At 29.4% G+C, this 12909-nt stretch overlaps 1 protein-coding gene across 3 annotated transcripts; it reads right to left on the reverse strand.

Annotated features, from left to right (window-relative positions):
- Positions 1–3340: 3340 nt before the first annotated feature.
- On the reverse strand, positions 3341–10354 carry ArfGAP3 (ADP-ribosylation factor GTPase activating protein 3). 3 transcript variants are annotated; one of them, XM_075304193.1, is made up of 7 exons: positions 9894–10354; positions 6528–6851; positions 6198–6335; positions 5577–5717; positions 5236–5519; positions 4318–4913; positions 3341–3822 (listed from the first exon to the last, which is right to left on the reverse strand). In XM_075304193.1, exons 1-7 carry the CDS (start codon positions 9975–9977, stop codon positions 3674–3676), a joined length of 1716 nt encoding a protein of 571 aa, XP_075160308.1. In that variant the 5' UTR covers positions 9978–10354; the 3' UTR covers positions 3341–3673. The 3 variants fall into 3 exon arrangements, with proteins under 3 accessions (XP_075160308.1, XP_075160307.1, XP_075160309.1); XM_075304192.1 differs by having other exon boundaries at positions 5577–5735; positions 9894–10353; XM_075304194.1 differs by lacking the exon at positions 6198–6335 and having other exon boundaries at positions 5577–5735.
- Between the last annotated feature and the right edge of the window lie 2555 nt (positions 10355–12909).

Consider the following 12909-nt stretch of genomic DNA (forward strand, 5'->3'; position numbering starts at 1 on the left):
CATTTTATTTCTATAAAAAATTTGGTCAAATTTTTATTTCTATAGAAAATTTTCTCAACATTTTATTTCTATAGAAAATTTTCCCAAAATTTTATTTCTATAGAAAATTTTCCCAAAATTTTATTTCTATAGAAAATTTTCCCAAAATGTTATTTCTATAGAAAATTTTCCCAAAATTTAATTTCTATAGAAAATTCGGTCACAATTTTATTTCTATAAAATTTTTTGCAAAATTTTAGTTCTATAGAAAACCTAACAAAATTTGAAATTTATTTTTTATTTTTATAGAAATAAAACAAAATAAAAATTCTTGCAAAATTTTATTGCTAAAAAAAATATTTTGAAGTTTTTTATCATTTTTTTATTATTTCTGTAGAAATAAAACAAAATAGAAAGTAGAAAAATTTTATTTCTATAGAAAATTTTTCCAAAATTTTATTTCTATAGAAAATTTGGTCACAATTTTATTTCTATAAATTTTTTTGCAAAATTTTAGTTCTATAGAAAATTTTTGCACAATTGTATTTCTATAGTAAATTTTGCCAATTTTTTTTTTCTATAGAAAATTTTACCAAGTTTTATTTCCATAGAAAATGTTGCCAAATTTTTATTTCTATAAAAAAAAATTGTCAAAATTTGATTTCTATAGAAAATTTTGCCAAAATTTTATTTCTATAGAAAATTTGGTCACCATTTTATTTCTATAAAAAATTTGGTCAAATTTTTATTTCTATAGAAAATTTTCTCAACATTTTATTTCTATAGAAAATTTTCCCAAAATTTTATTTCTATAGAAAATTTTCCCAAAATTTTATTTCTATAGAAAATTTTCCCAAAATGTTATTTCTATAGAAAATTTTCCCAAAATTTAATTTCTATAGAAAATTCGGTCACAATTTTATTTCTATAAAATTTTTTGCAAAATTTTAGTTCTATAGAAAACCTAACAAAATTTGAAATTTATTTTTTATTTTTATAGAAATAAAACAAAATAAAAATTCTTGCAAAATTTTATTGCTAAAAAAAATATTTTGAAGTTTTTTATCATTTTTTGTATTATTTCTGTAGAAATAAAACAAAATAGAAAGTAGAAAAATTTTATTTCTATAGAAAAATTTTCCAAAATTTTATTTCTATAGAAAATTTGGTCACAATTTTATTTTTATAAATTTTTTTGCAAAATTTTAGTTCTATAGAAAATTTTTGCACAATTGTATTTCTATAGTAAATTTTGCCAAATTTTTTTTTCTATAGAAAATTTTACCAAGTTTTATTTCCATAGAAAATGTTGCCAAATTTTTATTTCTATAAAAAAAATTTGTCAAAATTTGATTTCTATAGAAAATTTTGCCAAAATTTTATTTCTATAGAAAATTTTCCCAAAATTTTATTTCTATAGAAAATTTTCCCAAAATGTTATTTCTATAGAAACTTTTCCCAAAATTTTATTTCTATAGAAAATTCGGTCACAATTTTATTTCTATAAAATTTTTTGCAAAATTTTAGTTCTATAGAAAATTTTTGCACAATTGTATTTCTATAGTAAATTTTTGCACAATTTTTTTCCATAGAAAATTTTGCCAAAATTTTATTTCCATAGAAATTTTTTGTAAAAATTTTATTGCTATAGAAAATTTTTTTCAAAATTTTATTTCTGCAGAAAATTTTCTCAAAATTTTATTTATATAGAAAATTTTCCCAAAAAATTATTTCTATAGAAAATTTTGTCAAAATGTTATTCCCGTAGAAAATTTAGTCACAATTTGATTTCTATAAACATTTTTGGTAAATTTTATTTTTATAAAAAATTTAGTTAAATTTTTATTATTAAAGAAAATTTTATTTCTATAGGAAATTTTCCCAAAATTTTATTTCTATAGGAAATTTGGTCACAATTTTATTTCTATAGAAAATTTTGCAAAAATTTATTTCTATAGAAAATTTTTGCACAATTCTATTTTATAGTAAATTTTGCCAAATATGTTTTTTTTTTTTCTATAGAAAACTTTTCCAAAATTGTATTTCCATAGAAAATTTTTCCAAAATTGTATATAATATTATTGCTATAGAAAAGTTTTGCAAAATTTTATTTCTGCAGAAAATTTTCTCATAATTATATTTACATAGAAAATTTTCCCAAAAATGTATTTCTATAGAAAATTTTGTCAAACTTTTATTTCTATAGAAAATTTTGTCAAAATTTTATTTTTATTTATTTTATTTGATTGCTATAAAAAATTGAATATTTACCAAAAAATCAAGAATTCTGTGGCAACCGTTTATGGGGCATAATAGACTCAACATCCCCTCAAAATCCATATTTTCGAGTTTTTAAATCTCTTTTTATAAGGCAAATGACACTTGTGATCTATTTAAAGTGGATTTTGAAAGTCTAATGTGAATGGCTTATAAGACATTAATGCATCTCTGAATATACATAAAAATAAAATAAAAAATAAAAATCACTGGAATCACTAGCCTACAAGAATAGCAAGTTTATGACTGCTGAAAAATAGTAACCAAATGTTCGCCATTAATAGCTGTTTTTTTCTTATGATATTTCATTTCATTTTATTGAGTACCTACACAATAAGATTAAAATCTTATAATTACAGTGCAGGATTATAAAACAGGATATTAAAACATCTCATAACAACCTTAGATATTCTTGATATTTTCATGAGAACCTTAGTATTTTTGTTTTTTAATTAGTCTTTCCGATTATATAATTCCGTATATTACCTATACCATACTGTTATGTATGGTATAGATAATATATAATAATGGTTATCTCCGCTATTATCATCAAGCTGCAATCATCCTTATCTAAAAGGGGTCAAGCTGCAACCCTCGTTTATAAAATACCCCAAATATTTTTTTTTTTTCAAAAAGGGGAAGTTCAATTTCTTTTATTTATATTTATATATATATATATATATTTCATTCATTTTTTTTTTCATTTACATTTTCTTGCTTCATCAATGTAACATAACATTTAAAGAGGTGCTCTTTTGTCTTCAACGTAATTACTTTGTTTTTGTCTTTACTCTGATTTTATCATTGAAAGTGTATTTGTTATTATTAGCATATAAAAAAGAATTTTTAATAAAACTTTGCACTGATCGTCTTTTAAATAACACATCTAAAACAATCATTTATGAAATTTCCCCATAGGAAATATCATATATTGCCAGATATATTCGATTTTATCGAATTTTTCGAAAAATCAATTTTATCGATTCTCATGACATTTATTCCACAGTAGTGGCACATGCTATAATAAATCAACAGAATATACATTTAAGAGAGTGCTATTCAAAAAACGAGCAATGTCTTGATGTTTAAACCATATTAAAAAAATGGAATTAATATATTTTCATTTAACGATTGGAGTTTTGTTTTTTTTTTTTACAAATACAAATTAAGAATTTTTTAAGAACTAAAATGAAAAGTTGTTGTTTATGTGTATGTTTTGTTGTTTTAAAGTAAACTAAAATATGAACAATCAACATTTTTGGAAAGAAACAATAATGTGACTATAGAATGGAATATTTTTTTTTTTTTTTGTAGTAATAGAAACCCCTGAATATTAAACTAAATAAGAGGAAAGTTTACACTATTAAACTGAAATACAAATCCAGCCAATAAACAAAGCACAAAGTAAAAAATACTATCAGTAACCATATTTATCCTGAAGAGATGACATTACATCATTCGCTAAATTGCTAAGACGGCCTGCAACTTTATGAACACCTTGTCGAACACTTTCCTTTACATCATCGATATCGGGAGCTTGGAAATTTACCACTCCAGTATTATAACCTAGTAAAATAAAGGTAAAAAATATATTTATTACAATATACATTAACTAAAGGTGAGTATTAAGTTCGAGTTTAGCCGCTAAAATCGTCATTTTTTCACTAAAGTGAAAACTAAATCATTAAAAAAGCCATAAAATTATACATATTTGTTGCAGATTTCATTATAACTTGATGGGGAATAGACCAAAGCAAATTTTTACAAAGTTTATATTCCTTAAAATGAATTATTAAAGAAAAGTAATTGCGAAAAATGACAATTTTATCGGCTAAACTCGAACTTAATACCCATCTTAAAGGTATAAAAATCTCATTGCATATACTTCAAGAGAGGCACATCTAAAAACCACAAAATAAACTCAAAAAATAATTACCCTTAACATTATTTGCCACCAAAAACAAATAGTCTCTTGTTTGGCTGTGGTTTTTATTTAAATCCCAATTCCTTATATTTCTAAACATGCCTCTCTTGAACTTGAACTCGTTGATATTTATTTACCTCTTGATCCTCGACTTTGTTGACTTGAACTATCTCCAAAGTAATCAGCAGATGAGATGGAAGTTGATCCTTGGAATCTGGATAAATTAGATGAATTATCATTTCTTGATTGACTATCCGAAAAGAATTGATCAGATCCGAAACCTTTGGCACTGCCAAATTTCTTTTGGGCCGATGTATCATCAAAACTACTATTGGAATTATTTTTGCTACTTTGCGTTTTACGTGAATAGCTATTTTCATAAGAGCTACCAGATGATGTTGAAGATTTTGGTTTAGATTTTATATCACTCTCATGACTGTTAAACATTGATGTGATATTCGAATGTGTTGAACCAATGGGTTCGATTGTTTCAAACCCCATCATTTCCAATTCTTGCTTATCAACTTTGCTACTGGCTGTTGACGAAGAGAAACCACCATTACCACTTCCGCTATACATACTGGTGGAATAGTCATTAAAGAAGCTATCATTATCAAATGCTGATAATTTGGATGACATTTGCGATGATGATGATGTGTTAGAGGACTTGGGGGCAGGAGCCTGTTGAATTGTTTCCATGTCACTCAAGACTGAATGGGAAATATCAGCGTTACTGTCAACGAAAAATAATAAGGATTATTAAGATTTCAGTATGATAGATATAAATATTCAGAGTCTCTACATAAAAGAGTACATTGTAATTTATATAAATTGGCCGCTTTGTGGCTTTAATTTACAAAATGAAAATAAAAATAAATAAAATGAGTAGTTTTCCAATTTCATTGCAAATGATTTTTTTCGTAAGATTTCATGGAATGCCAATGATTTATTTGGCGAACAAAATGCATAAAGGTGTACGGTACATATCTAATAAAGACAATTCCACCTTTTTTTAACCATTGCTTTTCATATTTGAGACCTTTTGCTTTACTTACCCTTTCAAATTGAAACCCATACCCAAACGTTCCATTTGTTTGGCCTTGGCCGGATCTATAGACTTCAATCTAGCCTCTTCTTGATTCTTTTTCAAAGATAGGTCTTGATAGGCTAAACGCATGCTGGCCACAGATTCAATTTCTTCTTCAGCCGTTAGAGGTTTATCAGGCACGATGGGAGACTCTTTAAGCTGATTAGCCATATTGGCGCGTTGTTCAATTTCGGCGAAATTGGTTTTAACTTTGGTGGCACCTAAACCACCGCCCATTTTACGCGCACCCATCTGTCAAAAAGAAGAAATTTATTAGAACAAAAGCCATTAGCCCAAACAAAAACTTACCCCTCCTTTTTTTGGTTGAATTTTGCGGACCCCTATGGAGGGTGTTAGTGTGGTTGGCGCATTAACAACAGAATTTAATAGATCTACGCTGGGAGCACCTGTGGATTGTTTATCAACGGTGGGTACAACCGGTGTTGAAGGCTTCAAAGAAATATCAATCTATGTTTATAGAAAATCAATTAGAAAAGCAAAATTATAAAAAAAAAATCAAAATGTAAGCATTTAATTTTTGTGGTTACACCAGAACAGAACAGGCTGCGGAACGGTCTTAATTTCTAAGTACTTACAATTCAAATGGTATCGTATTATCAAACAATCAACAATTTTTAAAAATACATAACAATTGAGAAGTCCCCGCCCTAACACATACACACATACGCGTCTTGCCAAATTTAAAAATTTCCATCTTTGCCAATCCGAAACTAATTTCAGTTTTGAAGAGCAAAAGAGCAAATTATACTACGAAAAGTTAAAACTTCCCTACAATCAGTGTATAAGCCTTGAGGGGAATTATGTTGAATTACAAAAAAAAAAAAACAAATTTTACTAAGGAAGGGGACTTTTCAATTGATCTGCTATATACATATATCATATATGATGGGGGGTATTTGTTAACCTTACCTTTTCGTTATTGCTTTGAATATTGTTATTATCGAAAAATGCATCCTTATTGTTATCATTATGGCATTGGTCAAAGAAGTCCACTTCTTTGGTGTTATCATTACTTTCATTTTTATCTGTTGAACCATCCAAAAATAGCTGTAAATTGAAATGATGATGGCAATAAAGCCATGATACATAATTTTTAATATGGAACACAAGCAATTAGTTAATGTTTTAGCATAAAAACAAAAAAAGGGGGAAACATCATATCACAAAAAATTTGTTATTTCACAAAAGAAAACAAAAAACTAAAGCCTTCGATTTCCTTCATTAACTTCCTACACTCACCTTGGTTCCATGCACTTTCATTGCTTGCTGGGCCAATTGAACCAATTTATCGCGATATAATTGAGCAGCTCGAGAATTATATTTTTGCTGAGCATCTGTGGTATTACAATTATGCTGACGAAAGAAAGCATTGGCATTGGCATTACCACCAACTTGCATTTGACGTAATTGCAACCATGTCCAATTTGTATCCAATTGAGTTGAGCGTACAAAAGTCAAATGAACACCAAGACTACGATGTACTGCCGAACAATCGATGCAGATGAAAACACCATAGGTTACAGTAGCCCAGGTGGGTGCTTTAGCGCCACAATCAAAACATGCCTGTAAATAAAATCGAAAGGGATTATAATGAATGATCGATCAGAGATTATGAAACTACATATACAACTTTTGTTGTGAATCGTTTTATATATGTAAGTATAGTTAGACCGATATGTAGACTATTTTTGTGTGATTGTGGGAAAATATATACTGACCTGACTTGCCGTAAAATAAAATAAAATCTGAAGACCACTTACAGCTTATACAGTGGCTATATCTAAATATGTACGTATTAGGACCGATGTCTATCATACCGAGCTTTTGGAGGTCCTATTTTTTACATGATTGTTAGAGGGTGGATAATAAAGTCAATCACTGAATTCCATGTGAATAAGAAGACAACAGCCAAACGGTTTATATGGAAGATACATATAACCAAGGACTATTTTTTGTGTGTTACGGGAAAGCTGCACGAAATCGAATCTGGAAATTGTTTTTAACGCAATCGAAAATAAAACCATAAATGCAGAACAAAATTACAACTTTTTTTTTGGCGAAATTTATTACAACTTGGTAGGAAATGATCCCAAGCAACAATTGAAAATTTTATATTCTTTAAAATGAATTATTAAAGAAAAGTAACCGTAAAAAATGGCTATTTTAGTACGATAATGTTAACTTAATACCGGCCTAATCTTAAGAAACAGAAAATCGATTTATATGGGGGCTATATGGGGTTCTTTTGTGATAGTTAGGGGATTCGTATTAAAAGGGTCACGAAATGGAATCTGGAAGTTGTTTTTTACACAAGGACATTTGAGAGCCGGTTGAAGCTACCAAGAATTTGTTGTCACAATTGTGGATGGAGTAAAGATGATGTGCTTAGAATACAATGGAAGTCGTGGTGACTATGTTAGGGATATAATGATTTATGGAAATGACTTTGGGCGTCTTCTGCGGACTGCAAACAAACCAAACTGATATGGAACGACAAGTGTAGTGTAGTAGTGATGGCGACTGATAAAGAAGATTTGAGACCACTAATAGGCACCATAACAGAACATAACACACTTGGGAAAACACATGGTAAGGATTGGCTGAATGAATGATAATATTTCTAGATGGTGTCTGAACCCGGAGGCAACGGAAGATTCCTACCATTTTCTGTGCCAGTGTCCAGCATTATCTTTTGGAAGAAACAATATCCTGGGCTCCTTTTTCTTTCAGGATATTACCGATGTACGGGACTGTAATCTAAAGGATATACTTGCCTTCATCAAGGCTTCGGGATAGAAGACCTAGAAAGGTCCTTTTCAGTGTCCAGCATTATCTTTTGGAAGAAACATGATACTATTACCGATGTACGGGACTGTAATCTGAAGGAGACACTTGCATTTACCAAGGCTTCGGGATGGAAACTAGAAAGCTCAATTTGGATTTCGTGTGGAAACGAAGACCTAGAAAGGTCCTTTTCAGTGTCCAGCATTATCTTTTGGAAGAAACATGATACTACTACCGATGTACGGGACTGTAATCTGAAGGAGATAATTGCGTTTACCAAGGCTTCGGGATGGAAACTAGAAAGCTCAATTTGGATCTCGTGTGGAAACGCTAATACGATTGATGAAGAGGAGAGAGAACAACTATGAGAAATTACAATGGCATACCCAACCCCTTTTTCCACGGGTTGGCTTCATGCTCTATAGGCTAACCTAACCATGTTGGGGATAGTCTGCTGGAAGTTAATTCCATTTCCCTGAGGCTCAAAATGCAAGATGGTTAGGTATTTCATTTTCTCTTTGTTTGTGGCATTATTACTGGAGATTCAAGTAAGGCAGCAGGAAAGGAATTTCTTTGAAATAAGGCCAAGCTATTTACGGTATAGTATGATATGGCAGCTAAAATAGTGTTTAGCAAATCGCAAGAATTTCTTCTACATATTATTATAATTTTCCTATATAGACTAATTGGACAAAAAGATTAAGAGAAATGGTATTATATTATGAAAAGAAATTACCAGATACCAATCTCTACAAGCCTAGCTATACAAATTTAATCGCAAGCTAAATTTCCATAGCCTCCATTATGGATCTGGAGGGAGGTAGGCGATTAATTTTGGGTCTTGTAAGCCAATTTCCTATTGAAATTGCATACGCGAATATTTTCCAATTTATTTTTTTATTACAAAATGAAAATTCTCTTAATTCAATTTCAATTTTAACTTCTCATTAATAGGCTGGCAATATGCCTTTTTTTAGTTTATATTTTTTTAGGGTTAAGAAACCATAGATAAACCGAAATATTGCAATATCGAATATCGGAACATGGGGTATAACATTGGGAGCCACCGTGGTGTGTGTTCACACCCAGTTTTGACCAAACACCAAAGAGTTTTTCAGCGTTGAATTATCCCACCTCAGTAATACTGGTGATATTTCTGAGGGTTTCAAAGGTTCTCTAAGTGGTCTCACTACAATATGGAACGCCGTTCGGCTATAAAATGGAGGGCCCTTGTCATTGAGCTTAACATAGAGAAGTTCACCACTGTGGTATCACAATGGACTGAATAACGAAGTCTAAATGAGCCTGATACATCGGGCTGCCACTATACCTAACCTAACCTATGATTCATTTTGGGTATTATATGCCAACTTCATATAGAAATTTCATACCCGAATATTCTCCAATATATATTTTTTTATTACCTCAAAATCAAAATACTCTCGGACGTCAATTCCAATTTCAGTTTTAACTTCTCATTAAGTAGGAATATTGCCAAAATTTTATTTTATATGTTTTTGGGTTAAGAACCCATAGCTAAACGGAAATATTTCAACACCAAATATCGGAACATGAACCAGAACTTTTGTCCTCTTCAAACAATTTGATAACATATTTCTGAACGTATCAACAAACGTGTCGCCTTCAAATTTCAGGGTTCAGCAATCAAGCATGGAATAACTTAACAGATAGTTAAGCCCACTTTGGCTATTAGCATTTTAACTAAAATGGCCAAGTACAGCAAATGGAAAAATCCATAATTCGAAATCAACCCTAACACTTCTTCTTACTTCCTTCATCACTCCGCCACTCAATACCTACCTTATTTGCTGGCTGTGACCTTAGGCGACTAAAAACGGCTTCCATCTCCTGTTTTGTTGGTCCAGCTGCTGTAGAATTCGCCATGTTGAACTCAATTATATTTATTAATACACTATTCCGTAAATACTTGGCCAAACTAATATAGGACAAGCAACAATTATTAACGAAAAAAGAAGGAAGTTTTTATTTCTTTCTAGGTATACGAATATGAAGGCTGATTATGATTTTGGTGTATTCTGGGACTTTCGTTGTTTTTTTTTTTTTTTTTGATGAACTCAAAACTTCTTGGATTTGCAAATTTCTAGTTTTCGTTGTTGATTTTTTTTTCTTTATCTAGTAAAGGCAACATAAAAGTTTAAATGGAATTGTAAAAAAAATAAGTTTTCGTTCTTTTCAAAATGTGATTTCTTTTAATTAATTTTTTACGTGTGTTTCTTCTTATTGTGACGTGTAGAATATTGTTGAGGTGATTATGAGTGTCCGAATAACGGTTACTTAATAGAATAATGTCAGCTGTTTTGTATTAATTATTTACAATTTATACCCACATGATACAACAAAGTGGTAGTTGTGCTTCACTAGACACGAAATCTCTCTATTTAGAACCAAAAACTCTTTACAAATCTCAAGTGTTCAGAGTAGCAAAATAACGAGATTTCGTAGATTTGAGGATTTAACAGCTGTTTGTAAATATATAAATACAAACACAAACCCGTATGTATACACGTACACACACATTCATCTACAAGGAAAATTGGAACAGGGTTGCAAAAAGCGCATTTTTAGTACTAAACCCACAGTTGTACAAGGCAGTATAGGAGATTTTGAAAGAGATTTTGTTGAAATCCTGTATGAGCTAGCTGATATTTGCCTATTGCAAATCTACTGAGATCTAGGCCAAAATCCTCGTTTACGAGGATTTCGTGTCTAGTGCGAATGTAGAATTAATTAAGATTGGTACCAGGGATGGAAAATGAAGTACTTTAGTACTTTTTTCAACACTTTTTCACCTTGTTCAGCACCGTAATACCACCGCGATGATTTATTACCTTTTGTGACATTTTTGAGCCGATATAAGATTTATGGTACAATAGCTTTAACAAAATGTTGTAACAAACTTATTTGCTCATAGTCTTACATATTTGGCAAAATAGACAAGTTTATGTGGGAAGAGAATCTCGATTTTGTAAAACCGATAGTTAAAAACACGATTTTCTTGAATTTCAGCATTGTTTTAGTTTGAAGAATGCATACGATTCTATATTACGCTTCCATACGAACACTTCCTAGATAAGTAGTTATCGATCACGTATTAAAATAATGCGAACCATTTCAGTCACAATCGAAACTTGAGACAAAAACAATCTAACAACATTTGGAGAAAATCTTATCAAAATCAACCATCAAATATTATTTTGCAAAAATTTATTTATTCAAAAAGTTTTGTCAAAATTTTATTTCTACAGAAAATTTTGTCAATTTTATTTCTTTTGGAAAATGTTGTCAAAATTTTATATTATTTTTGTCCAGATTTTTTTCCTATAGAAAATTTTGCCAACATTTTATTTCTATAGAAAATGTTGTCAAGATTTTATTTCTATGAAAAATGTTGTCAAAATTTTATATCTATAGAAAATTTTGTCAAAATTTTATTTTAAGAGAAAATTTTGTCAAAATTTTATTTCTATAGAAAATTTTGTCATAAGTTTTTTCTACAGAAAATTTTGTCAAAATTTTATTTCTATAGAAAATTTTTGTCAAAATTTTATTTCCATAGACAATTTTGTCAAAATTGTATTTCTATCGAAAATTTGTCAAAATTTTATTTCTATAGAAATTTTTGTCAAAATTTTATTTCTATCGAAAATTTTATCAAAATCGTATTTCTATAAAAAAATTTTGTAACCGCGAAAACTTCAACGCGAAAAGCGAACATAGTACTGACCTTAACATTAAAATGTAAACAAAACAAATAGAAAATATTTAATATCTTTTGTTTACATGTAATTTTGTTGTTTTTATTTTTTGTAATACTGTTAGCAGTGATGGCTTGTTGTGGTTGGTTTAGTAAATTTACTTTTTTCTTATTTTGTCCTTTTTATACCCTGCGCCACACTGTGGAACAGGGTATTATAAGTTAGTGCATATGTTTGCAACACCCAGAAGGAGACGAGATAGAGACATAGTGTCTTTGGCAAATATGCTCAGGGTGAGCTCCTGAGTCGATATAGCCATGTCCGTCTGTCTGTGAACAGATTTTTGTGATCAAAGTGTAGGTCACAGTTTTAGTCCAATCGACTTCAAATTTGGCACAACCCAATAAACACAAACGTTTGAAAAATGCTAAATTTCAACAACTTTTCAAACATTTTTTCAAAGGATTAGGGTAATATTCAAGTTGAGAAATTGTTGAGAAAATCGCGTTCTCAACAAAAAAAAAGACATTACCCTCAACAGTGAAATTCAACACATTAGCAATAATATCTCAAGTGTTATCCTCAAATTGAAATGCATAGCTACTCAATAATTTGTCAAACAATTTTCGATACGAGTCAAATTCAAAATTAACATCGTTGCAAATACTTTTCAACCTAAATTTGTATGAATGGTATCCCCACTTCAAATTGAAAGTCAAAGCCAAAATTCTATGAATTTTGTATAATTTATTTATTTTCATCAAAATAAAATATATAATAATACACTACACTACATAATACACTACAATACCAATTGATAAATAATAATCTTATTAAACATATCAACAAATAAGAAAAAAAAACAAAACAAAACTTTAAATATCTTAAACATTATTAGTAAACACTTTTGCATTGATAATTCGATTTCCTTCCTTTTGGTGTCATAAAACAGCATTAAAATTTATTAACATGCGGGCAATTTGAAATTAGGAACGTACTGAACCGCGTGTTAGAATTGATTTCCAGCAGAAGGAATTCACAAAATATCCATTTTAAACTGATAATAGCATATGAATTAAACTGACGATGTGATGCACATT

This window comes from Haematobia irritans, chromosome 4 (genome assembly GCF_050003625.1).
Source record: "Haematobia irritans isolate KBUSLIRL chromosome 4, ASM5000362v1, whole genome shotgun sequence".
NCBI lineage: Eukaryota > Metazoa > Arthropoda > Insecta > Diptera > Muscidae > Haematobia > Haematobia irritans.

What these genes read in the sequence shown, in the direction of transcription:
- ArfGAP3 (XM_075304192.1), bottom strand. Translation starts at nt 9,977, where the DNA reads ATGGCGAATTCTACAGCAGCTGGACCAACAAAACAGGAGATGGAAGCC. An exon ending in ATGGGTTTCAATTTGAAAGG is followed by an intron (nt 4,914 to 5,235) that starts GTAAGTAAAGCA and finishes TTTCGTTGACAG; the next exon opens with TAACGCTGATATTTCCCATT. An exon ending in ACAAAGTCGAGGATCAAGAG is followed by an intron (nt 3,823 to 4,317) that starts GTAAATAAATAT and finishes TTATTTTACTAG; the next exon opens with GTTATAATACTGGAGTGGTA.